This window comes from Rhinolophus ferrumequinum, chromosome 6 (assembly GCF_004115265.2).
Source record: "Rhinolophus ferrumequinum isolate MPI-CBG mRhiFer1 chromosome 6, mRhiFer1_v1.p, whole genome shotgun sequence".
In the NCBI taxonomy this organism is placed as follows: Eukaryota; Metazoa; Chordata; class Mammalia; order Chiroptera; family Rhinolophidae; genus Rhinolophus; species Rhinolophus ferrumequinum.
In genome coordinates, this window is record NC_046289.1 from 48140301 (window position 1) to 48163775 (window position 23475).

Here is a 23475-nt window from a genome sequence, read left to right on the forward strand (position 1 = left end):
TTGAATTGCATTGAATACTTTTGGACTCAAACTGTATAGGATACTGTTTAGAAATAAATTCATTCAAGGGGGTTTTATTTTGTAAAATAATGTAAAGAGGTGTCTTTTAAATTTTGTGGGACCCCCATTAATGTGTTAATTGCCGAAATTTCTTCTAGCAGTTATTGATTTGTTTTTGTAGTATTGCATGGGAATTATAAAATAGTCTGTAATTGCTTAATAACATGAATCTTGCTGTAGAGATTAGGAGACCATGTCTTGGATGCTAATTAGCTAATTAGACTCCAGTTAATACTGACCTGTTTTCTGTTCAGATTAGAAACTGAAAGGTGAAAGAAAGATTATTAAGATATATAGGAAAATTGTCATCTTTTTAATTATTTTAGCAAGAATAAAATCATGAATGTATATTTTTTTTCAGAATGATTGATAAGAAGAATGACCAGGATAACAGTTCTATGATTGATATAAGTTACAAACAAGGCAAAAATGGAAGAAGTCATATTGATGCTGTTCTTGACAAGCTGTATGTATGTGCCAGCGTGGAATTTCTGATGACTGTGGCAGATTTCTTTATCAAAGCCATGCCTCAGAGTCCAGAAAGTGTGGCAAAAGAAGTACAGATTCCACTACGACAGACTTCTACAGCAAAAGTCAAGCTAGAGAAAGGTTAGCAGAGTTTATCTTTCATACATGACAACTTATATATATTTTTTTATTTTAACAAAAATTACAATTAAGAAAAAAGAAATGGAAAATCTAAGAATGTAAAATTACTTTTTCAAATTTAAACATTTTATAGATAAATTTTGGAAAACACAGATTTTTAAGAAAGAGTTAGAATAGAAATACAGATAAGATTAGGGGCCAGGAAACCTCTGCTCTGGTTCCAACTCTGCATTAATATTTCTTTACTCATCCAGAAATAGAGGGAATTAATAATCTTGGTCAGTGGTTGGCAGCCTGTTTTATATAGAAGAGGAATCTTTTATTCATAGAAAATATTTATAAGAATTATAGCATATTGAAGAGCAATTGAACAGATAAAAACAGAAGCTGGGGTATGGGAAGACAGCGTGATGCCCTTAGACATTACCTGAGACCCATTCAGCTCCAGAGCCTTTGCAGATGTCTGGTCTCAGTGTATGCTGAAGCCACTTCCCTACTCTCTGAAGTGTGTATTCCAGCATTACCAAGTTGATCAGTGATTTTCTGTGTTAAGTTTTAATCCTCTAAGGTCAGGTATTTTTCTCTCTAATGTACGTGTATAACTTAGCAAAATTAGAAAAGTAACATTTACTTCCAAGGTCACAATTTTATTTTTCCATTTACCTTTCTTAAACAGTAACCATATTTAATATCTCTATATTTATACTATAGATTGTATGACACTAACTGTATACTTTATGGCAAAATCAATGTAAACAAATGATAACGGTCTGTTTATTTTATCAGGGTCACTTACCCTCTTCCTGATATGCCCCTCCGCTGTTTTCTCCTCTTTGCCCCTGCAACATAACCTAACAGACACTTATACTGTGTTTTCCTGAAAATAAGACCTAACCGGAAAATAAGCCCTAGCATGATTTTTCAGGATGACGTCTCCTGAACATAAGCCCTAATGCGTCTTTTGGAGCAAAAATTAATATAAGACCCAGTCTTATTTTCAGGGAAACACTGTGTGTATGTATATGCACACACCATAATTCTGACAAAAAGAACTTCAAAACCTGAATATTCCTGCTAGATCAAAGTGGCAATGATCTTCTTTTGACAGGGATCAGCTTGCATTACCCTGCACAATTAGCATTTGTTAATAATCATTTATCATTAGTATTTACCAATTATTTATTAACGTTGTTAATTTCATCATATCCATTAAAGCAGGATGTTAGAAACAGTTTAGCAGCCATAGATAGCTTGTACTCAAGTGACAAGATTTACTTTACTACAGCTTTTTTGGTTCCTATTGTTGTTTCTTCAGATGATGCTGTAAGACCAAATATGACTTTAAAGGCCAAGATCACAGATCCAGAAGTGGTATTTGTTGCCAACCTGACAAAGGCTGATGCACCTGCTCTGACAGCCTCTTTCCAGTGTGACCTTTCTCTCTCAACATCCAAACTTGAACAGATGATGGAAGCTTCTGTGAAAGATCTTAAAGTGCTCGCTTGCCCATTTCTCAGAGAAAAGAGAGGAAAAAACATTACCACAGTAAGAATCACCTTATATCTTAAGCTTAGATTGAAGAAATAGCAGAAATGTTTAATTCATAGAATCCTGGAATGTGAGAACTTGTTGGACTTGAGAGATTACTTACTACAAACTTGAAGTTTTATAGATAAGGATGTTGAGTTTCAAAGATGTTAAATGATTTAGCCATGGCTGCCAGTGACGGAACTGGGACTACCTCCAGACTGGTTTTCTTATTATTATACTGTCTTCTGTTGCACCATATTTGAAATTTAGTACAAATCAACATTCCTTTTCAGCTGTTTCTTTTGTTAACCAAAATATATCTAGTGAATGAATGAATATTAAAATCTCAAAGCTTTATATAATGAAAAACATTCAGTTGGAGTCACATGACCAAAAGAGATTGTGTTTTGCTGTATTTTCAAACTATTGTTGAAAAATATTATTTTAGTTAATTACCACACCAGTTAATTTTTTAATGTTAAAGTCATAATTTTATGTTAAAGAGGATCGCTTTATTACACGACTCATTTGCAGTGTTTTACACTAAAAATATTTGTGGGCAAAGAGACTTGCATAAAAAGTTGCAGTTCTTGACTTTGTCTGTATTTTCTCATGAAACATTCTTTAACAGGATCATTCTTTTGACATGTCTAAAAGCTTTATTAATCACACCATTAAAAGCTCATTCTAATGTTTTTAAAATGAAAGTTTATGCAGTACTAATTCCCCCATTCAATTCAGGTGCATGGTTATTTTGTTTCTTAATGATGTATGAGAATATAGGCTTTATAGTTTTAATAAATCATTGAGTTTAAAGGTTTGAAATTTATTTTAATAAGGACCTTATATTATAATCAAGACCAGCCTGTTACTAAGCAATCTGGCAACTGTTCATTTACCTACCTTAGTCTTTTTTTTTAAGGTGTTAACAGAACTGTTTGTTGAAAATAACAATTTCAAGTGATTTAGTGGTCATAAAAATTATACCGATTTCATTTCCTCATGTACCTCTTTGCAAATGTAAGCGATTACTATAGTCTTTAGCTCATTTTTATAGATATCTTGAAAGTCTATTTTACAGAGGGCATCGTTTAAAAGATATTTTAGCAAAAGGAACCATTTTAAACTTCTTATAGTAAATTGTGCATCGTTACTTAAGAATTTGGCATAAATGACTTGATCAGTACTGCTTAAAATCCTTTAACAATGTTCATTGACTTGTCATAGTTTAGAGGAGCCCTCATGAGAGATTTTAAGCTAATTTAATTTGCCTTTTTGCTTTTGTAGTAGGCTATAGTTAAAGATCTCAAATTAAGACATGTTCTTGTGTGTGTTACATACATAAACAGTTCTATTACTAAGGAAATGTGAATTTCATTTATTTGTTCTTAGGTCTTACAGCCCTGTTCCTTATTTATGGAAAAATGTACATGGGCTTCAGGAAAACAAAATATAAATATTGCAGTTGGAGAATTTATAATTAAGGTTAGTGCCTATTACATTATTTGGCGAAAATTAATTCTTATTTTTCTAACAGTATCTTTTGATGTCACTCATAACTAGACCATTATACTACTCATATATTCAGTAATCAATAAATACCTCTAACATTAAAATAATTTTTCTTTAATGCAAATATTTCTATTTTCTTTGAAAGAGTACTTTTAAATCTCTACAAATGATCAGGATAGTTTTTATCAATTACATTTGTATGTTTGTATTGGGGAGATTGTGTTTTGAGGGGAGAGCAGAGATGGGGTGGGAAGAGAAGGGAAGGAAGGATGAAAAAATGAGATTTTAATTTTATTTGTAGTAAGTTTTTAGGCTTTTATGTATATTTTGATTAAACTTAATTATGTGATTAAGTGTTTTATTTGACTTATAAAATATTTGTAATGACAGATGTATGCTAGAAATAAATTATTAGGATCTACTTATTTTTCTCTCTTACGTTTGAAGTAAGAGACTGCTTTTCCAAAAAAGCAGTCTCTGTTCTCCAGTGTCATTCATATTCTTTAAGTGTGACCTCATGACCAGTTATAAATGACCACTTATCAATGGAAGACCTAGAATAATTCCCCAAATCTATTTCTGTCTCTGTCCAAAGGACACAAAATTGAAGTGGGTGATACCTGTTGTGACACTAGCTTTACTATATAGGTAAATAGCCAATAGTGATTAAACCAAGGCTCAAACTAATGTCGTTTGAATTACCATGTAAAGAACAATGCAATTTTCTCTTAATATTTTAAAATTCTTGATAGTTTACATTGTATTTTGTTAATAGATTTATCTTTTTAAAGACTTAAAGTAGTAAGTGAGGGGAAAACTCCTTGAAATTGCATGTACTTTGTCTAAGACACTAGGATAAGACGCTGGGGGATTGTCTTTCCATTTCTTTATATATCAATTTATTTACTTAATTAACATTTTTTGAGCTCTTACTATGGATGAAAAGTGTCCTATACAAGGCACTGGGGATACAGGGTCCCTGCCTTCAAAAAACTTAATGACAAGAGAGAGAAAGAAATAAATCAGTGACCCCAGCTTTCAGTGATAGAGGCATGCACAAGGTGCTGTTGGGAGCACAGGCAAGGGCTCTAACTCAGACAGGACATCAGGGAAAGCTGTCTGGAGTGGGGCTACTTGATCTGAGGTTTGAAAATCTGAGGGAGGTTAGATGGAGAGGGAGGAGAGGGGTTATCCAGGTAGAACCAACAATATGCACAAAGGCAGAGGTATAAAAACCCTTTAGGGACTTAGAGGGGTGCCCGTGTGGCTAGAGAGAATGTGTGATGGAGTTGTAGGATTGAGAGCCCTGATTATAGGGGACGTTCATAAGACAAGGCAAAAAAAGAATTCAGTTGACAGGTAAGTTTGGGAAACAGTGCATATTAGACACTCCTTTTCGTGATACAATACTATCTTTTTAGCATATTAAACATGTAAGGGTTGTGAGAATGAACAATAAAGGAATCTAGTTATTTAAGCCAGAATTGCTCAAACTTAGGTAAATCCTGTCTACCTAATTGATTAGACATCAGGTCATAAAGAGCTTTGTGTCCTAAGCTAAAAAGAGTTTGCATTTTATCCTGAAAGTTACCGGACGTTGTTGAAGATTTTAAGCATAGGAACAACATGCCCATATTTGGGTTTCAGAAAAATCATGTTGGTGGAAATGTGGGAAGAGTGGGATGAGAGGGTGCTGACCGGATATAGAAAACATTGTCAGTGTAGAACTAAGGCACAGTGTTAGAAATGAACGGGTGAGCAAAGATACTATCTGAAGATAATAAGAAGTAGAATTTGCAAATTTTGGAGTAAATGTAACGGGATCCATAGTGATTCTCGGGCTTCCTGTTTCAATAAGACAAATGAAATCTATGTGTATACATCTTGACGAGGATCACACATTTTGGTTTAGTTAATGCAGCTGGTTGAAAAATGAAAACTTCAGTTACACTTCTACATTTTTCTGGTCACCTAAAATAATTTTACTCCGAATTGATAAGTGTAACTGGAGGTTTCAACAATTGACATATAATATTACATGCTTAAGTCCAGAGTGATTTGAGCAGAAATGATTGTTATGAAGTTAGTTGAATTGACACATGATTTTGTGGGTTCTCTGGTTTTCCTTAGTTAAGAATTTAATATATTTAAAATTTTAATTAGTTACTTTTAAACTTTTATGTTATGTATTAATTCTTTTCATTTGGGAAAGAGTTCATTCTAAAAAGTTTTCTGCCTTTTTTTTTTTTTTTTTTTTTTTAAAGATTTCACCCATAATTCTTAATACTGTGATGACAATCATGGCTGCTATGTCTCCAAAGACAAAAGAAGATGAATCCAAAGATACATCTAAGGAAATGGAAAATCTTTGGGGTGTCAAATCTATTAGTGATTACAACTCTTGGTTTCTTGGTGTTGACATGGCAACAGAAATAACAGAAAATTTCAAAGACATTGAACATCCATTGATAGAAGAAAATTGTACTGTTATTGTAGAGTCAGTTCAAGTTACCTTAGAATGTGGACTTGGGCATCAAACCGTACCTTTATTATTGGCAGAGTCAAAGTTTTCAGGAAATATTAAAAATTGGACTTCCTTAATGGCTGCTGCTGCTGACATGACACTAGAGGTATGACGCATCATTTAGTACATTCAAAATCAACTTTTAAAAAATATAGTTGCAGAACTAAGATGTGACCTTTTTTCTGTTTTTGCATGCCCACAGCAAGTATATATATAAATAGATTCTAATATTTAGTTTGTTGATGTGTAGTGTTATTTATTTGGTCATTATTTTTTAAAGATTCTTTTGCTAAATAATTTGATACAGCAATAACTTAGAGTAAAGGAAAATGCACCCTCTTTATATTCTTTATGTTGTTGTTAAAATGGCTATTATATATAACATTAGTTATATGTAGGTGTGTTGTTAAAATGGCTATTACATATAACATTAGTTACTTAATACTTTTTCCTACTGATTGTACAAATATCTAGTTAAAGTTGAAAGACTCTCTTATTATAATTCTGTGCCTCTCCAGGTTCACTATTACAATGAGGTCCATGCTGTTTGGGAGCCACTGATTGAAAGAGTGGAGGGGAAGAGACAATGGAATTTAAGGCTTGATGTAAGGAAACCATAAAATATCTTTGTGTAGAATAACACCATGCACATTTCTTTATATTTTTTGAAGTTTTTCTCAAGATGTAGTCTAGGTTCCTTGAGGCCTTCGTAGGGGGCCTCTGGGATCAAAACTCTTTTCATAATGATACTCAGACATTACATACCATTGTCATTCTCATTCTCTCATAAGCAAGAATGCAATGGAATTTGCTAAAGACTACTTTATTTGCAACAGAATGAAAGCAGAAGCAGAAATGAGAATCCACCTGTCTTCTCTTGAGGCGGGCACTAAAGAGATTTGTAAATGCCCCTCTTCTTACTATATATTTTTAATAGTTATTTTTCATTAAAAATATGTTAACTGTAATTGTTATTTTTAAATGAGTATTTAAAATTTTCTCAGTTTCAATTTCTATACTTGATCTTAGGCAAAAGGCTGAGAAGTGATAAGTTTTAGTTTCTGATAGAGTGCATATTGATAGATATGATCTACATAAAATGAAGCTCTTTGGGATCCTCAGTGATACTCAGACCAAAAAATTTAAGAACCACTATTCTAGTTTAATTCTTTTTGTTATCTCTTTATGGTACTTCAGAGTACCTACAGAGTCCTAGATACCCAAGTACATTTTTCTAGATTAACAGGAACATAAGTTATATATCCTTAAATTATCATAGCACACCTCTCTTGGGCAGACTGACTGAAGTGTGAGGCACTGAAATGGACTCAACAGATTTCTTATTTTAAAGACGAGAAGTCACTTACCTCATGTCCCAATTTTCTCTCAGTAAATTAGAAGTAATATATCTGACCTCCATCTCTCTGGCATAGGCAAGGTAACAAAGAATGTTTTACAAGTCTTTTGAAATGCTATCAGAACAGAAAACTATGATAGAATATGATGGCTGGTTGAAAGCTTATCGTATTTATAAGTATGACTGGTCAAAAGTAGAAGGGATTTCAGATATTAAACACTAGTAAGGACCAGTTTAAATTTCAGGGTTATCTTAGATTGCTTATCAATGCATAATGACCACTTAGTCAGGTGACACTGGATTTGCTCTGGGGACTGCCCAAGAGACAAATATTGTAGCTGACTCTGAGCGCTTTCATGGCACATTTCTAAACATTTCTCTGTACACTGACTACACACTGAAAGAAAGAATGCTGATCTATGCTAAATCAAAGTGAAGCATTGAATATTTTTGAAAATGAGACTTGGGGAACCGTAATATAAAGTGACCAGTTTAGGAGACTTTAACTCTATTGAGAATATTTTGATTTTATTAATAATTGGCTAATAACTTAAATTTATGTTATTTATCCTCATAGGTAAAGAAGAATCCAGTACACGATAAAAGTTTGATGCCAGGAGATGATTTTATTTTTCTCCCTGAGCCACAAACAGCAGTTCATATTTCTTCAGGAGATACAATGAATATAACAATATCCAAAACTTGTCTTAATGTTTTCAACAATTTAGCAAAAGTATGTTTGGTTCTTCTTTGGAATATTTCAAAAGGGATTTTAAATTGAAACATATGGATTATTTTTGTTTTTAATTAAAATTAGTTTCTAAGAAATGTGTAATCGGTTTAATTTTTTTTTTTTTAGTTTGCACTTTGCAAAAATTTAATTGTGATATTGTGTTCCTTTTCAGGGTTTTTCAGAGGGCACTGCTTCTACTTTTGACTACTCTTTAAAAGACAAGGCTCCTTTTACAGTAAAAAATGCTCTAGGTGTTCCCATTAAGGTACAACCCAATCAAAATCTCAGAGTAGTGGGCTCCGCTGAGAAAAGTGATATTTATGATGTTGATGCTGCTCAGAATTTGGAATTGGAATATGCCAGAATGGAACGTTCATGTCAAGGGAAACTATCTATATTGAGCCGTCAAGAAAGCTCCTTCTTCACTCTGACCTTTGGTATGCTGTATTTATTTTATTTTAAAGGCATCTTTGCAATTGTTCATGTGGGCTTATTTTTGACAAAATATAAAAAAAAATATTTTGTTGCAGATACCTTGTGAGACACCATTACTAAAGGGTTGAAACAAATAGTTGATAAACTCTTTTCTTCCTCTAAACTTGAGAAAATTAAACTTGATTAATATAAGAATTACCTTAGAAAACTAGATTATTTCTATGTTTTTAAACAGTATAGTATGTGGTATGCTTCAAAAAGGATGGGCGTTCAATGAGGAGAGAAAATGACTATATTCAGATGTCCTAAAATATTGACAGTAATTACCACGTTACAAAGAAAAGGCGACATTGTTCCTATATAGTTGAAGGGATAAGGAGCACGTTGGATTTTGTTATTTTTTTTAATACATTCTGAACCCCAAGAAATATTGTTTTGGGTCCAAAATATTTATAATAACTCCTTTCTTTTTCAGTTCCTGTGTCTGGACAAGCATATTGTATAGTCATTTCTAGGCATGAGACAGAATACTCTTGTCATTATTTTGAGGTGCTGATGATTATTCTGTCTTACAGAAATATAATGAAATTAATATTTGGAATGCTTCTCACTTGTGCTCTGTCTTAGTACCTCATGGATATACAGAAGTGGCAAAAATCCCTATTGCTAGACCTGGTCGGCAATTGTATAATGTACGGAATCCCAATGCCAGCCATTCTGACTCAGTCTTGGTACAGATTGATGCAGCTGAAGGGAATAAAGTGATCACCCTTCGCTCTCCTCTTCAGGTAATGTGTTAAAGTGAATTGTGTCTCTTTAAGTATAATGAGAAATATTAAATTATTGAGCTGAATATAGGAATATAGTAAAAGTGCATTAGGTCAATATTGATATTCAGAAATTGAGCTGGCTGCTATTTCCTATTCAACTTGCTTTTATAATCTTTATTTTAAATGTGTGATAACACAATCTTGTTAATTTTAAAGCCAATTTTCTTGCCTCCTGGGTTTAAAATTAATGAAACTTATTGCCTGTTCCTTTAAAGATGCAAAACTGAGCAATATTATATCTTTTGGTTGTCAATTAGGATAACATTCCATTCTCTTTGTATATCAATTGGATTGAATTTTTCAAGTATGCGTGAAGGAATATTGGAATGATCTCCCCTGAAAATAATTTGACATGTTATTCTATATATTTTCTTCTCGACCTTTAAGGCTTCATCCATTTCCCCTTTACTGTGCATTATTATAGGTTTCAGTGTATGGTCAGCAAAAGAAATTTCTTCCTACCTATAACATCAGATAAAAATGAAAGGATTTCAAATTTTGGCCATTGTTAGCTCTTAGTTTGCTATTAGCTCCAGCTTGTATCACACTGTAGTCAAGAGAGTTGTACTAATTTTTTCATATTTCCTTTACTATTCTCTTCTGTGTAGTCACATAATGCTTTGAGAAAAGTTTGTAGTGGAGAAAATATTATGGCTGAGATCTTTAACAATTAATGCATGTTATTTGAAAGATAACATTATATACTAACAACACACATCAGCATGTAATACATATACAGAGTATATGAATATCCTCATAATTTTCAACTTCCACTTAATTATCTAGTTTCATATATATAGCACTTAAATGTCCTAAAAATTTTCAGTTACCAATAAAAATGTCTTCCAATATTGGGACTGAAACTTTTTATATCTAAAAGTAATTTTGTGCAGCTCACATTTTTCTTTTGAACTTCTACATCTTTTTAAATGGTGTATATCTTTTTGTCCAACAGATTAAGAACCATTTCTCTATTGCATTCATCATCTATAAATCTGTTAAGAATGTTAAGCTATTGGAGCGCATTGGAGTAGCAAGACCTGAAGAGGAGTTCCATGTTCCTTTAGATTCATATAGGTAGATATTTCCTTCAATATATTAAACTTTAAAAGGTTCATAATACATATATTTAATTCTATGAATTGAGGATTTGTATTCCAGTAGATAACGTCATATTTTATTATTTAAATATCTATAAAAGCCAGCTTTAAAATATGTATGTAGTTATAGGGAAATACATTTATTTATATTATCATTGAATTTACTAGATTAAATTTGTATATTTGATGTTTTAGAATTTTCTTAGACCTGTTTTTATTAAGATTGTCTTTGTGTTTGAAATGACTTTTTTTTTTTAAGTTGTCATTATTTACAGGATGTTTTTTGTTTTTTTTCTCCTAGAAAGTTCCTCCATCTGTTAGCATTGTAACTTTTCGCAAGTTTTTTTAACCTTTCTTAGCCCTGGTTTCCTCATCTGTAGAAATAGGGATAATAGTACCTACCTTATAGAGTTATCAAGAAGATTTAATGAGATTCTTTTTCTTAAGTTCTCAATAAAAACTTTTTTTCCCACTTTGTTTTCTTTTTCTGTAGATGTCAATTGTTTATTCAGCCAGCTGATACCTTAGAGAACCAGTACAAAGAATCCACCACTTACATTTCCTGGAAGGAAGAACTTCACAGAAGCAGGGAAGTCAGATGCATGCTGCAGTGTCCATCAGTAGAAGTCAACTTCTTACCTCTCTTAGTCAATACAGTTGCTCTGCCTGATGAATTAAGCTACATATGTACACATGGGGAAGACTGGGATCCAGCTTACATTATTCATCTTTATCCTACCCTCACGTTGCGGAATCTTCTCCCATATTCCCTAAGATATTTACTTGAGGTATGTCTCTTGCATGTCGTTTGATTTTTATTATTGCATGGAGTGAATTCTAGTTTTTTAATGGTATTTTTAGTTGAGGTCAGTGTTTTATGTGGTGTACTTGTAATGCTTTAATAGTGTTCATAACAGCAAACACTGGTATAACATGTTATTTGCCAGCCATTATACTATGTGCTGTACATGCATTAACATTTTTAATCCTTATAATATCTCCTGAAATAGGTACTGTTATTAGACTCATTTTATAGATGAGGCACTGAGTCACAGAGGGGATAAGCGACAGGCCCAAGATCCCACAGCTAATAAGTTGTATAGCTGGAATTTGAACAGAGGCAGTTTGGCTCCTTGTTCCCTACCATCCACCTCTTCTGTATCTGCTATGAATTGAGAACCATAATAATCTCATTTTATTTTTAATATTTTTTTATTTTTAAATTACAGTTGACATACAAATTATTTTAGGTGTACAACATAGTGATTAGACATTTACATAGCATACAAAGTAATCACCCCAATAAGTCTAGTACCATCTGACACTGTACATAGTTATTACAATATTATTGACAATAATTAAGTAAAATTCCATTCGCTAAAAGGCATAAAAAAGGCAGTGAGAAAAATTTCATCTTAACTTATTCTAAAGTTAATTTTAAAGTTATATTTATGATTATTTGTTCCAAATTTCTATTGAACTTTAAAATAATTACTGTCCAGTTTAAGAAATAATGGGGAATGAGCCAAACCTGATTTTTGGAGACTAAAATTAATTAAATGAACTAAGTAGTATTTATATAAGGGAGGCTTTCAGTAAAAGCCTAATTCATTGAAAAAATAGTCCCACCTTACCTAGATAGCTTGTCAGAATAGTTTGATATCACTTTCCTTATTCTATTTATATGGGAACCATTAGGCATAGTGTGTGAATAGAGGATGACGCTGAAGCCCAGGCAGTTAAATGGCCATTTAATGGCATAGCTTTTAATGGACAAACAGCCAGGGTTCCTAAGTCTAACTTTTGATTCTTGGTACAGATCTGATTTTTTTCTCAAAACTTATGGCTATTCACCTACTTATAGCCATTGGCCTATGAATGGCCAAGAGACAATTTCTGCTTTTGGCTATGATGTAGTGTTTTCTTTTTAGTCCTTAGTGATTATTAGACATTCATAATATGTAAACATGGTACTTTATTGAAGACTTGTTGGTTAATCTGAATCTGGTAGGTTATTTCATATGTATATAAAATGCGATGTTGCTATTGCAAAGGTTTTTAATAAATTGTTAAGCAAATTTAGTTTTTGTTTGTTTGTTTTTAGGGAACAGCAGAAACACATGAGCTAGCAGAAGGCAGTGCTGCCGATGTCCTACATTCGAGAATCAGTGGAGAAATAATGGAATTAGTTCTGGTGAAATATCAGGGCAAAAACTGGAGTGGACATTTCCGTATATGTAACACCCTTCCCGAATTCTTTCTTGTGTGTTTTTCTTCCGACTCCACAGAAGTGATGACGGTCGACCTGTCAGTACATGTCAGACGAATTGGCAGTCGGATGGTGCTATCAATCTTTAGTCCCTATTGGCTAATCAACAAGACTTCTCGGGTTCTCCAGTACCGTTCAGAAGATATTCATGTGAAACATCCAGCTGATTTCAGGGATATTATTTTATTCTCTTTCAAGAAGAAGAACATTTTTAGTAAAAATAAGGTGTGTTTTTGTTGATACAAGTTAAAATAGATAAATTCCTAATTCAGAAACTAGAGAGTCATTAGCCTTCCCTAAAACCATGCTTACCTATTTGCTAAGTGCCATTGATATGAATTAGGTTCAAGGAGAGTTTTAAGGAATATATAATCAAGTGAGATGTTAGGAACTAACAACAATAGTCTCCTAAGGCTGAGTTAGTTACCCTGTTCTCTAGTGCCCCTAGAATTACTTCTGTTCTTGAAGTAGTGTTGGGTAGAAAGCTTGATTTTAGGTAGTTCACCAGTGATGAAATGGCATTTCAAAAGATGGAACAGTTGAATTTGGTGTATTTCAACTGAGCCCTTCTGTGCATGAAGCACTAAGCCAGGCCTTTGAGAGAGAAACCTAATGCCTAAGCCTGGTCCATTATGCTCTTGTCCCATTTTTCCTTTTCAGACTCATATCTTGGTTTTGCTTACCACACACTTCTCAAATGCTTACCTCTAGGCCTTTGTTTATGCCCCCTCTGCTTAGAATGCCTCTTTTATGCTTTCCCTGTCTGCCTGATCTTTTCTAGTTATCTGTTCTTCATCCTTTGCATTCTGCTTAGGTCTAACATGTGTGAAGGATTTTCTGACCTTCTAAAGTGTTTCCCATCCATTTTCTCTTAAAGCAGTGGTTGTCAGATTTTAGTGTGCATTAGAATCACCTAGAGGGCTTTTAAAACAGATTACTGGGTCGTGCCCCCATAGTTTGATTCAATAGATCTGAGTAGGGTCTAATAATTGCACTTCTGATGGATTCCCAAGTGATGCTGATGTTGCTGGTTCAGGGACCACACTTTGAGAACCACTGTCTTAGAGTGTTGATTAATACTAATGTATATTATTGTAGTTACCTGTTTATGTACCTGACATCCGGTTGTCATCAGGTTTTTCTATAATTTAGTTGGGTGGATAGAGTTTAATACAGGAGCACAGTTAGGTCTCTTCTATAAAACTATCTAAATCCCATAGTCAGAAGTAAACTTTTTACCTTCTCACTTTGATAGCATTTTGTGCCTTTTGTATGGCTCTTAACACATGGAGTCCTGTATCATAATTGTTACATACTTCCCATCTCTCGGTTTGGTTGGAAGCTCATTGAATATGCGAACTGTGTTCTGGTGTCTTCCATTCTGCCTATCACAGTGCCTTTCATGTAGTGTTTGCTGAATAATGTTAGAGGCATAAATTCTCTATGTGCTAAAACTTAATTTCTTAGCTCTATATCGTAAGTCTGATACTGGAAAATATCATTTTACATGACAATTCTTTTTAAAGCACGAGAGTGTCTCATTGGTATAAATCTTTAAATTCACTAAACTCATTGCATAGGTGAATGACAAAGTTAGAACTGTGCTTTTATTGTATTGGCCCATAAAGTTTCTGTGGTTCTGCTACCATTTGTAATATGGCTCTGATTAAATTTTTCTGTGTCCCATGATGGTAAATAAATTTCTAGTGGTCTAGCAACTTTACATCAAATAAAATAGTCTTTTAAGTTTATTATATGATAATATGTGTTCTTTGGTGTAGGTACAATTAAAAATTTCGACTAGTGCCTGGTCTAGTAGTTTTTCATTGGATACAGTGGGAAGTTATGGGTGTGTGAAGTGTCCTGCCAACAATATGGAATACCTGGTAAGATTCTGCTTGCTTATTTACCTTTGACTTTATTCACATTTTCTTTAGTAAACCAGCTGGATTAAGGGGTATAGAAATTTTAATTCAAAGTATTATGTGAAAGACTGTTTTCTCTACAAATTTCTATGGCTACTAGTATCAAAGCAAAACCAGAATTTGTCAAAGTTCAAGACAGTGAGTTGAATTCATCCAAGTAAGCAACTTGGTAAATATTCAGCATATACTAGAATCCTCATTTTATACCAACCCCTGCCAAACATTTCTTAAATCTTAAATTTGACTGAAAATTTGAACAGTCTGATGCCAGTTGACCTATTTTAGTACCACTTTGAAATTTTTATCTAGTTTTATTCACAGTAGAGATAAAAAAGCAGCAAAACCTGAGCCATGACTCTAATTATAAAAGAACTTATATCTGGAATGTTAAAAAGTAAAGAATATAAAACTGTTATTTACAAGTCATCATTAGTTAAATTACCAATGGATATTTCTTGAATTTATTTCTGATGGAGCCAAACTCAGAAACCAAAATTTTTCTCCTTAGTGAGAAGATAATCATTAGTTGAGTATGCTTAATAGGAGTCACTTTATTTAAGAAGTCTTACTTTAAAATATTTTAAGAGATCTCTGTGTGAACATGTGTGAGTGTGTTGTGTTTCCAAGAAGCTGTATAAGTATTGGGAAATGATAAACTTTCCTTCCCGCAGGTTGGTGTTAGCATCAAAATGAGCAGTTTTAATCTTACACGAATAGTTACTCTGACTCCCTTTTGTACCATTGCCAACAAGTCATCATTAGAACTAGAAGTTGGTGAAATTGCATCTGATGGCTCAATGCCAACTAATAAGTGGAACTATATTGCTTCTTCAGAGGTAAAATTTTCCTTTAATATAACTGGATCCTAAAATAAATATAGACATATAAATAAGAATTGTATATACCTCCTTGTCCTACTCACTTTGCTACCATATTTGTGTTAAAATATGACAGCCAACTTTGAAAGATAGTTTTCACACTGTAATTGTATGTTAAAGAAAGAAGAAAATTGTTGATATGTCCTATGAAAAGTACATAAAGCTAATGTACTATCTATTGTTTCAATAGTCAAGATAAAGTCCTCATATTTAAGAAGTGTATAATCTTGTTGGAGGGCTTAAGATACTTATAAATTAACACATGGAGAAAAAGATAATATATGCTAAGTTGCAGATGATTGTAGAATTTCTGAATAGATGAGCTGAAAAATCTCCTTAAAAATTACCTAAAATCAATTCCCTCACTTTACAGAGAAGGATATAGATACTTTTCTAAGGTTAGTAAAATCATTGGAAGTTGAGATCATTGTGGTCTAGATCAGAGTGGAAAGTTTCATAGAAGAGGTGAGATTTGAAGTAAATTTTGCTCAATAAGATTTGAGGAGGTGAAGAGAATGAGGGAAAGAGTGAGAGAGAGGACACATACAAAGGCAAGCATTAGTGCTTGAATTTGCCTGCATTTTGAACCAAACCAGCTGACCATAAGGATAGAACCATTCTTCTGGACATCTCAAAAAATAAAATTGATTCTAAAATTATTTTTAAACATACTTAGCAAAAAGCTTAAGAGGAAGGATTCCAATTATAATAGAAACAAATTTAGTGCTCTAAGAGGCATGGGCTTTCCAAGGCACTTAGAATAATCTCCGTAGATATGGTCACAAATAAACACTTGCTATTATCTTTTCTCTTTGGTGTAGTTTTGATAATAGTAGTATTTTTATTCAGAAATAGAATTTACCCTGTATTCTGTAACAGAGACATTTTCTATTAGGAACTAAAATCTCAGTTTTATAGAAAACTGAGGCTCATGGAGGTATACGATCTGATTTAGATCATCAAACAGCTAGGAAGATAGTGTCAGGACTTCCAGCAATGTCTATGGTGTTCTCTCCTCTGCCTTCAGTTGATTTTCTGGTTGATCTTGGAAAAAATTCTCTGAAAGAATTCATAGTGCATTAAGTAATTAAAGTGGCATATGCACAAAGCAAGTGTTAAGATTACAGTTCTTAAATATTTAAGATATTTGAGACATTCTCTTTTATTGTTATGCTGAAATGTAGTATATAAAACTGAAAAGAACAAAGGAACAAGACAAACAAATGAAGAAACAAAAACTCATAGACACAGACAATAGTTTAGTAATTTCCAGAGGGTCAGGGGGGAGGTGGGTGGTAGATGAGATCAAATATTTGAGACATTCTTAATCAATTAGCTCTTAAGTTTCTCATATTGTAATTATTCCATAGGAAATATAGACTAATATGTCTACGTTCTTCTGATGAAGTGTCTTTGATTTCATAGTCATTCTTTTGTCAGTAATCTTAATAGGAGAGATACAGGGAATATTTTAAGAAACTAAGTAGTAATTGAATCGCGATCAGATTTAGAATTGAAAACTTAATTAGCTACCATCTTATTTATATCACAGTATTGTTTTAAGCCTGATGTTAACTTTTATATTTTTAGTGCCTTCCATTTTGGCCTGAAAATTTGTCAGGCAAACTGTGTGTGAGAGTGGTGGGCTGCGAAGGATCCTCCAAACCATTCTTTTATAATCGACAAGATAATGGCACTTTATTGAGCCTAGAAGATCTGGTACGTTTTCATATTTTATAATAAAATGTCTTTGATTTTTAAAATTCACTTTAAAATATGTTATTAAAGCATACCATAATATCTAATTTTTTGAAGGTACTATATCAATATATAGTGCCATACATATATTTGTAAGAGATCAGAGCCAGTGTGCTTTTCAGTAAGAATTTAAGAAAACAAACTTTTTGTGTCTACATACCTGATTGAAATTCCAAATGTTAAGTGCAAGTTAAACCAATTTCCCAAATGTACTTTTTTTCCATTGATAGAATGGAGGTATTTTGGTGGATGTAAACACTGCTGAACATTCAACTGTCATAACCTTCACTGATTACCATGAGGGATCTGCACCGGCCCTAATAATAAACCACACACCATGGGACACTCTCACATATAAACAGAGGTATGAAAAAAAGAGTTCATGGAAAAGCTGATATGCTTTTACTGGTCCACAATCCCTTATAGGAAACACTTGAGACTAGATGTGTTTCATATTCCAAATGTTTTCAGATTTTAGAAAGATAATATGAAGCACATCCTGTTTATTACTGATACGCTCAGCAGGTTTTGAGACAGTAATCTGTTATCAAACACACTGATATTTCTGCAGCAAAACTTACGAATATTCATACCAATTGGGATAACTAAAAACTATTAATAGTCTTACATCATTTCAGATTTTGCTGCCAAATGATATTGGGGAAGGGGAACAGGCCTTTATTGGGGAACAGTGTGTACTTCCAGGATTTTTTTCCAAGTCAAGTTGTTGTCCTTTCAGTCTTAGTTGTGGAGGGCGCAGCTCAGCTCCAGGTCCAGTTGCTGTTGCTAGTTGCAGGGGGCGCAGCCCACCATCCCTTGCGGGACTTGAGGAATTGAACTGGCAACCTTGTGGTTGAGAGCCCACTGGCCCATGTGGGAATTGTACCGGCAGCCTTCAGAGTTAGGAGCATGGAGCTCTAACCGCCTGAGCCACCGGGCCGGCCCTGCCAAATGACTTTGACACCAAACTTACAGGAAAATCTTTGAACTTTTGGAGCTTTTTAAATTTTAGAATTGCATATAAGGAATTGTGAACCTGTTTAATGTTTATTCTTTTGTAATCTGATAATTCTTAGTGAACCTCTCCCTATAAATTCATATATGTATGTGGGTTTTTTGTTTGTTTTTTTGTTTTAGATAGGGGAAGTAGAAGATTAAATGGGAGGAATTTGAGTAGGTAGTGGTGTTGAATGTATAGTACAGGCTGATAGGAATTTTGTTGGTCTTGTCTGTCCTGTCATTTGGTTTGGATGATGCCATTATATAATGACATAGCAGATAGTTTAAACCCTTACAGTATGTAATACATGTTTGCAAAGAATTATTATAAATCTCCAAGGCATTATTTTATATAAAGTAATTCTACATATATAAATAATTATATATGTATATAAATATAAAATAATGCCTTACAGATTTACCTATTCTTAACTCTCATGGCTTGAATCCACTGAGAGAGAAAAGCACAGAGTGGGATTAAAACCTAATTGAGTTACTGTGTTTTTTTTTTTTTAAGTTCTCAGGAAAGTTTTTTGTACTCTTAAACTTTAATGATCTATTTTCAAATCTCCTGAAAATCTTGTTAAAATGCGCATTTTGGTTTAGTAGATTTTAGGTTTAGTAAATTTTAGAATTTTGCATTTCCAGCAAGCCCCCGGGAAATGCTGATGCCGCTGGTCCACCGACCAGACTTATAGTGGCAACAGAATGGACCCCATTTTTTTTTAATGCGATTCATATTTATGTATTGCACTTGACTGAAAAGCTTTTGTTTGAGCACTGAATGAAGTTCTTAAGCTACTATTACCAGTCTTTTTCATAGGTGTACTCTGTCATACCAGTCTGTTTACACTTAATGAATTCCATTGAGGTGATCTTGCCTGCATCAATTTAGAGTGTACTCTAACTTCAGGAAGGGCAATACCCTATTCCCTCAAGCTTTAAAACCATTAGTTTACTGGACATATTAGGGTGTTATTTTTAAGCAGAGTTGTGTTGTATTAACAAAGGCAGTTTCACAAGTTTTTTGAGCCAGTCCCCACCTCGATAAACCACAGGTCTAAGTTTCTCAATGCCAAGATATTTTAATCTTTCATTGGTTGTTTTCAGTGGGTCACAGGAAGAAGTGCAACTGCTGTCCAGACAAGCTCGACTTTTTGCCTGGGCAGATCCTACTGGTACCAGAAAACTTACATGGAGATACGCAGCAAATATTGGGCAACACGATCTGTTAAAGGTATCATTTGATGTGCATGAGTGTTGTATATAAGTAACGTGAAAGGGGAAGAACAATATATTCTGTGCATACTTTATATATACCATTTAATCCTAAATTTTAATTAGAGAAATATAGATAAAAGATTACGATTTTGTAAAAAAAAAAAAAAAAAAAGCTATCAGTTAATAGAACTAAAATCAGTGATAAAACAATTTTAAAACAATTGAGAAAATGAAAATAAAGAAAAATGTGCCCTTATAGTAAAAGAAGGAAACCTAAGGAAATATGTAAGTGGCAATTACTTTTTATTGATTATGTATCATGTGTTCATGCTTTTCATATATTATCATTAATTCTTACGATTGGAACTTAGAAGCTGCTAGTTAGAATTCAAAACCAGGTCTGTCTGACTTTATAGCCCATGGACTTTTTCAACTACACCGTGCTTCCTGTCAATTATGTCAATAAATGAAAATGGTTTAAATTCTTTTGTTAAAAGACAGAAAACACTCAGATTAAGTTTAACAATAGTATCTAACGATATACTACTTACAAGAAATCTGTCTTAACCAAACTAACACAGAAAGTTATAAGCATGAATAGATAGTAAAGATTTAACAGGCAAACAGATGTATAAAGAAAGCAAAGTTGTAATTTTAGTTTCTGAACACTCTAATTCAAAGCTAAAACTAGTAAGTAGAATATGATAATATGAAAAAGAAGGCATGATAGCTATAGAGCTTCATGCAATGAATAGCATTGCATCAAAATGTAAAACTAAATGCTGGAAGTCAACTGAAACACACGTACTTGATGATATTTTTAACACACCTCATTTAATTTTTAACAGATCAAATAGATGAAAAACAGATAGACTTAGAGATTATTTGAATAATAACTAAGGTTGAACCAACATACATATCAAAGTTTTTCGTTTACAAAGAGAGAATTCGTCTTCTTAATAGGTATCTGAAACATTTACAAAACTTGATTGCATATTAGAGTAAAAAAAAAATTGGATAGGCTACTTTGACATAGCAATAGATAAATTTTAAACAACAACATGACTATTCCTATACTTTTGGTAACACCCTTCATTTATTTGTTTATGTGGTTTTATTCCAAGAAAGCATGAGATGAAAAGCACATAGTACGTACTTGTACTGTTTGTTGAAATGAACTGTGGTTATATTTATGTTAAGCTCAGAATGAAGGGAATCATTTTTTCTCTGAAAACACTGACCAAATAAAGTCATATATATATTTATTTATATATATATATATATATATATATATATATATATATATATCTATATATATAGATATATATAGATATATATATATATAAATTTTTGGGGGGAACAGTGTCTTTCTTGAGGGCTCATCAGCTCCAAGTCGTTGTCCTTCAATCTAGTTGTGGAAGGCACAGCTCAGCTCCAAGTCAGTAGCCATTTTCAATCTTTAGTTGCAAGGGGTGCAGGCCACCATCCCATGCAGGAATTGAACCGGCAAGCTTGTCGTTGAGAGCTCGCGCTCTAACCAACTGAGCCATCCGACAGTCCGTCCGGAAACTCAGCGGCAGCTCATTGTCTTCAGTCTAGCTGTGGAGGGTGCAGCTCAGTGGGCCATGTGGGAATCGAACCTGCAGCCGTGTTGCTCAGAGCTCGTGCTGTGACCAACTGAGCCATCTGGCTGCCCAAACCTCATATTTTTAAGTGCTATAGACCTTCAGCCAAGAAGGCTATTCTTAGTGAAACTTAGTACAAACTGATCATCATATTTTGACTATTTAACAGTGTGATTTATATAAATATTTTCAGTGTTACAAAATAATAAAACATAAAAATAAATTAGGTTAGTTTTATCTGATGTTACTTTTCTAAAAAGCTTCTGAACCATTCTGTTGTCCATTTTGGAGACAAGTAAGCATCGCATAAGCATTGGTGCCATTGAAGGATATTTTTATTTCCGCCAAGTGCCTTTTGAGCACTAACTAGGTAACTCTAGCTAAGGTATAAAAAAAATTATGTGCTGTCAGTCATTATTACTGTTTGAAAAAAATTGGTGAGATGTTTGAAGTAGATTATAACTTTATGTCATTTTGATGGTTAGAGTTTTCCAATTTACAGTCATGTCATTTAAACTTTTCTAAACTTTCTCAGTTACTGTAATTCAGCTTTATGTAATAAAAACTTACTGTTTGTTTGTTTAATATATAGTCTCTCTTTTCCCCAGGATGAATGTGGACAGTTTCCATATGATGCAAATATCCAGATACACTGGGTGTCTTTCCTAGACGGGCGCCAGAGAGTTTTGCTTTTCACTGATGATGTTGCCTTGGTTTCCAAAGCACTGCAGGCAGAAGAAATGGAGCAGGCTGATCATGAAATAACCTTTTCTCTTCACAGTCTTGGGCTTTCACTGGTTAACAATGAAAAGAAGCAGGAAATTTCATATATTGGGATAACCAGGTATGGAAGAAGGAAGATAAGGTATCAGAAATCTTTAAAAGGCACGGAGTTCATAATATTGGATTTTATGAGAGTAAACAGATGCCTGTTCTGAATTTGATACACCATACAATCTTTCAGGAAAACTTTACTGAACAGTTGTTTTCACTGCTAGAGCAAAACACGTAGGATAGAAAGATGACTAAGATAATGTCTTTGCCCTTACAATACTCATCATCAGTTGATGGGGAAGAAAGAGATTTGCTTCTTTCTTTGTTGTTTGAATGTATTTTTATAAATGAATTATAAAAACACGGAGAAATGCTATTATATGAAGACGTATATATACATACAGTGGAAATACAGAGGTAGAAGCAACTAACTTGTTTTATGCAGGAGAGGCTGGAGAAACTGGCATAGGTCAGGAAGAGCCAACAACAGTGGTTCTGATAAATTGAAAAAGGATCATAGAGGAGGCAGTATTTGACATGGGTACATAATCATTAAATGGGTGGTTATTTAGAACTTTTTAATAATGACGGGACCAGTTATTTTCTCTAGTTCTGCCTATACCTGTATAAGAAAAATGTTTGAATTTATTTATTTTGGTTTTTTTCAATCGCACTAACTTTGGTAAAAGACACTTTTTTGGAGTCTAATAGGTGGAATGGTTAACATGTGACCGTGTATAACCAGCATAGGATCTATCGATAATTGTGTGTTTAGCGAAGTAAAAAATTAAGTACATAAAGAGATCATGTATGTAATGTACTTTGCACAACACATAACAGGTTAAGGGTTCTATAAATGGTATTACACATAGCACTAATATAATATTAATACACTTATGTATATATGAGTAATATATTCTCTTGTTTATTCATTATTGTATAGTGTTTTAAACTAAATATGAAAGTCATTTTAAAGTCGTATAAATCCGGTGTCTCTAATCTCTTGTTCTTTTCTATAACTTATTTTTATTTTAATATTATTTATGCTATTATAGTATTTTGTCAGATTGGCTCTTATTTATAAGGACATCTTAAAACTTCGTCTAAAAGAATTTGCCTTTTTTCTGACACACTGCACATTCAGTACACATTCAGTACACATTCAGTAAGGATGTGTACTGAGGAAAAGTAAGTCAGTTATATAGTTTTTTAAACTAGACTTAGTTTTTTGAGCATTTTTAGGTTTATAGAAAAGTAATGTAAAAGTACAGAGTTCCCATATACACTCCCCGTCCCCCCAGGTTTCGTCTGTTACTAATATCTTGGAATAGTGGGT

The 23475-nt window shown here is 33.2% G+C and overlaps 1 protein-coding gene across 4 annotated transcripts in view; it reads left to right on the forward strand.

Annotated features, from left to right (window-relative positions):
* VPS13C (vacuolar protein sorting 13 homolog C) overlaps nt 1–23475 on the forward strand; it is a 164793-nt gene that overhangs the window by 106817 nt on the left and 34501 nt on the right. For all 4 annotated transcript variants that reach the window (XM_033107370.1, XM_033107371.1, XM_033107373.1 and 1 more), the window contains 17 exons: nt 422–669; nt 1985–2214; nt 3592–3684; nt 5976–6341; nt 6754–6840; nt 8170–8325; nt 8498–8762; nt 9388–9548; nt 10546–10667; nt 11184–11478; nt 12795–13184; nt 14741–14845; nt 15556–15720; nt 17353–17481; nt 17751–17884; nt 19630–19756; nt 21974–22209. In XM_033107370.1, coding sequence (XP_032963261.1) covers nt 422–669; nt 1985–2214; nt 3592–3684; nt 5976–6341; nt 6754–6840; nt 8170–8325; nt 8498–8762; nt 9388–9548; nt 10546–10667; nt 11184–11478; nt 12795–13184; nt 14741–14845; nt 15556–15720; nt 17353–17481; nt 17751–17884; nt 19630–19756; nt 21974–22209 — 3309 coding nt within the window. The remainder of the gene's footprint in view (nt 1–421; nt 670–1984; nt 2215–3591; nt 3685–5975; nt 6342–6753; nt 6841–8169; nt 8326–8497; nt 8763–9387; nt 9549–10545; nt 10668–11183; nt 11479–12794; nt 13185–14740; nt 14846–15555; nt 15721–17352; nt 17482–17750; nt 17885–19629; nt 19757–21973; nt 22210–23475) is intronic.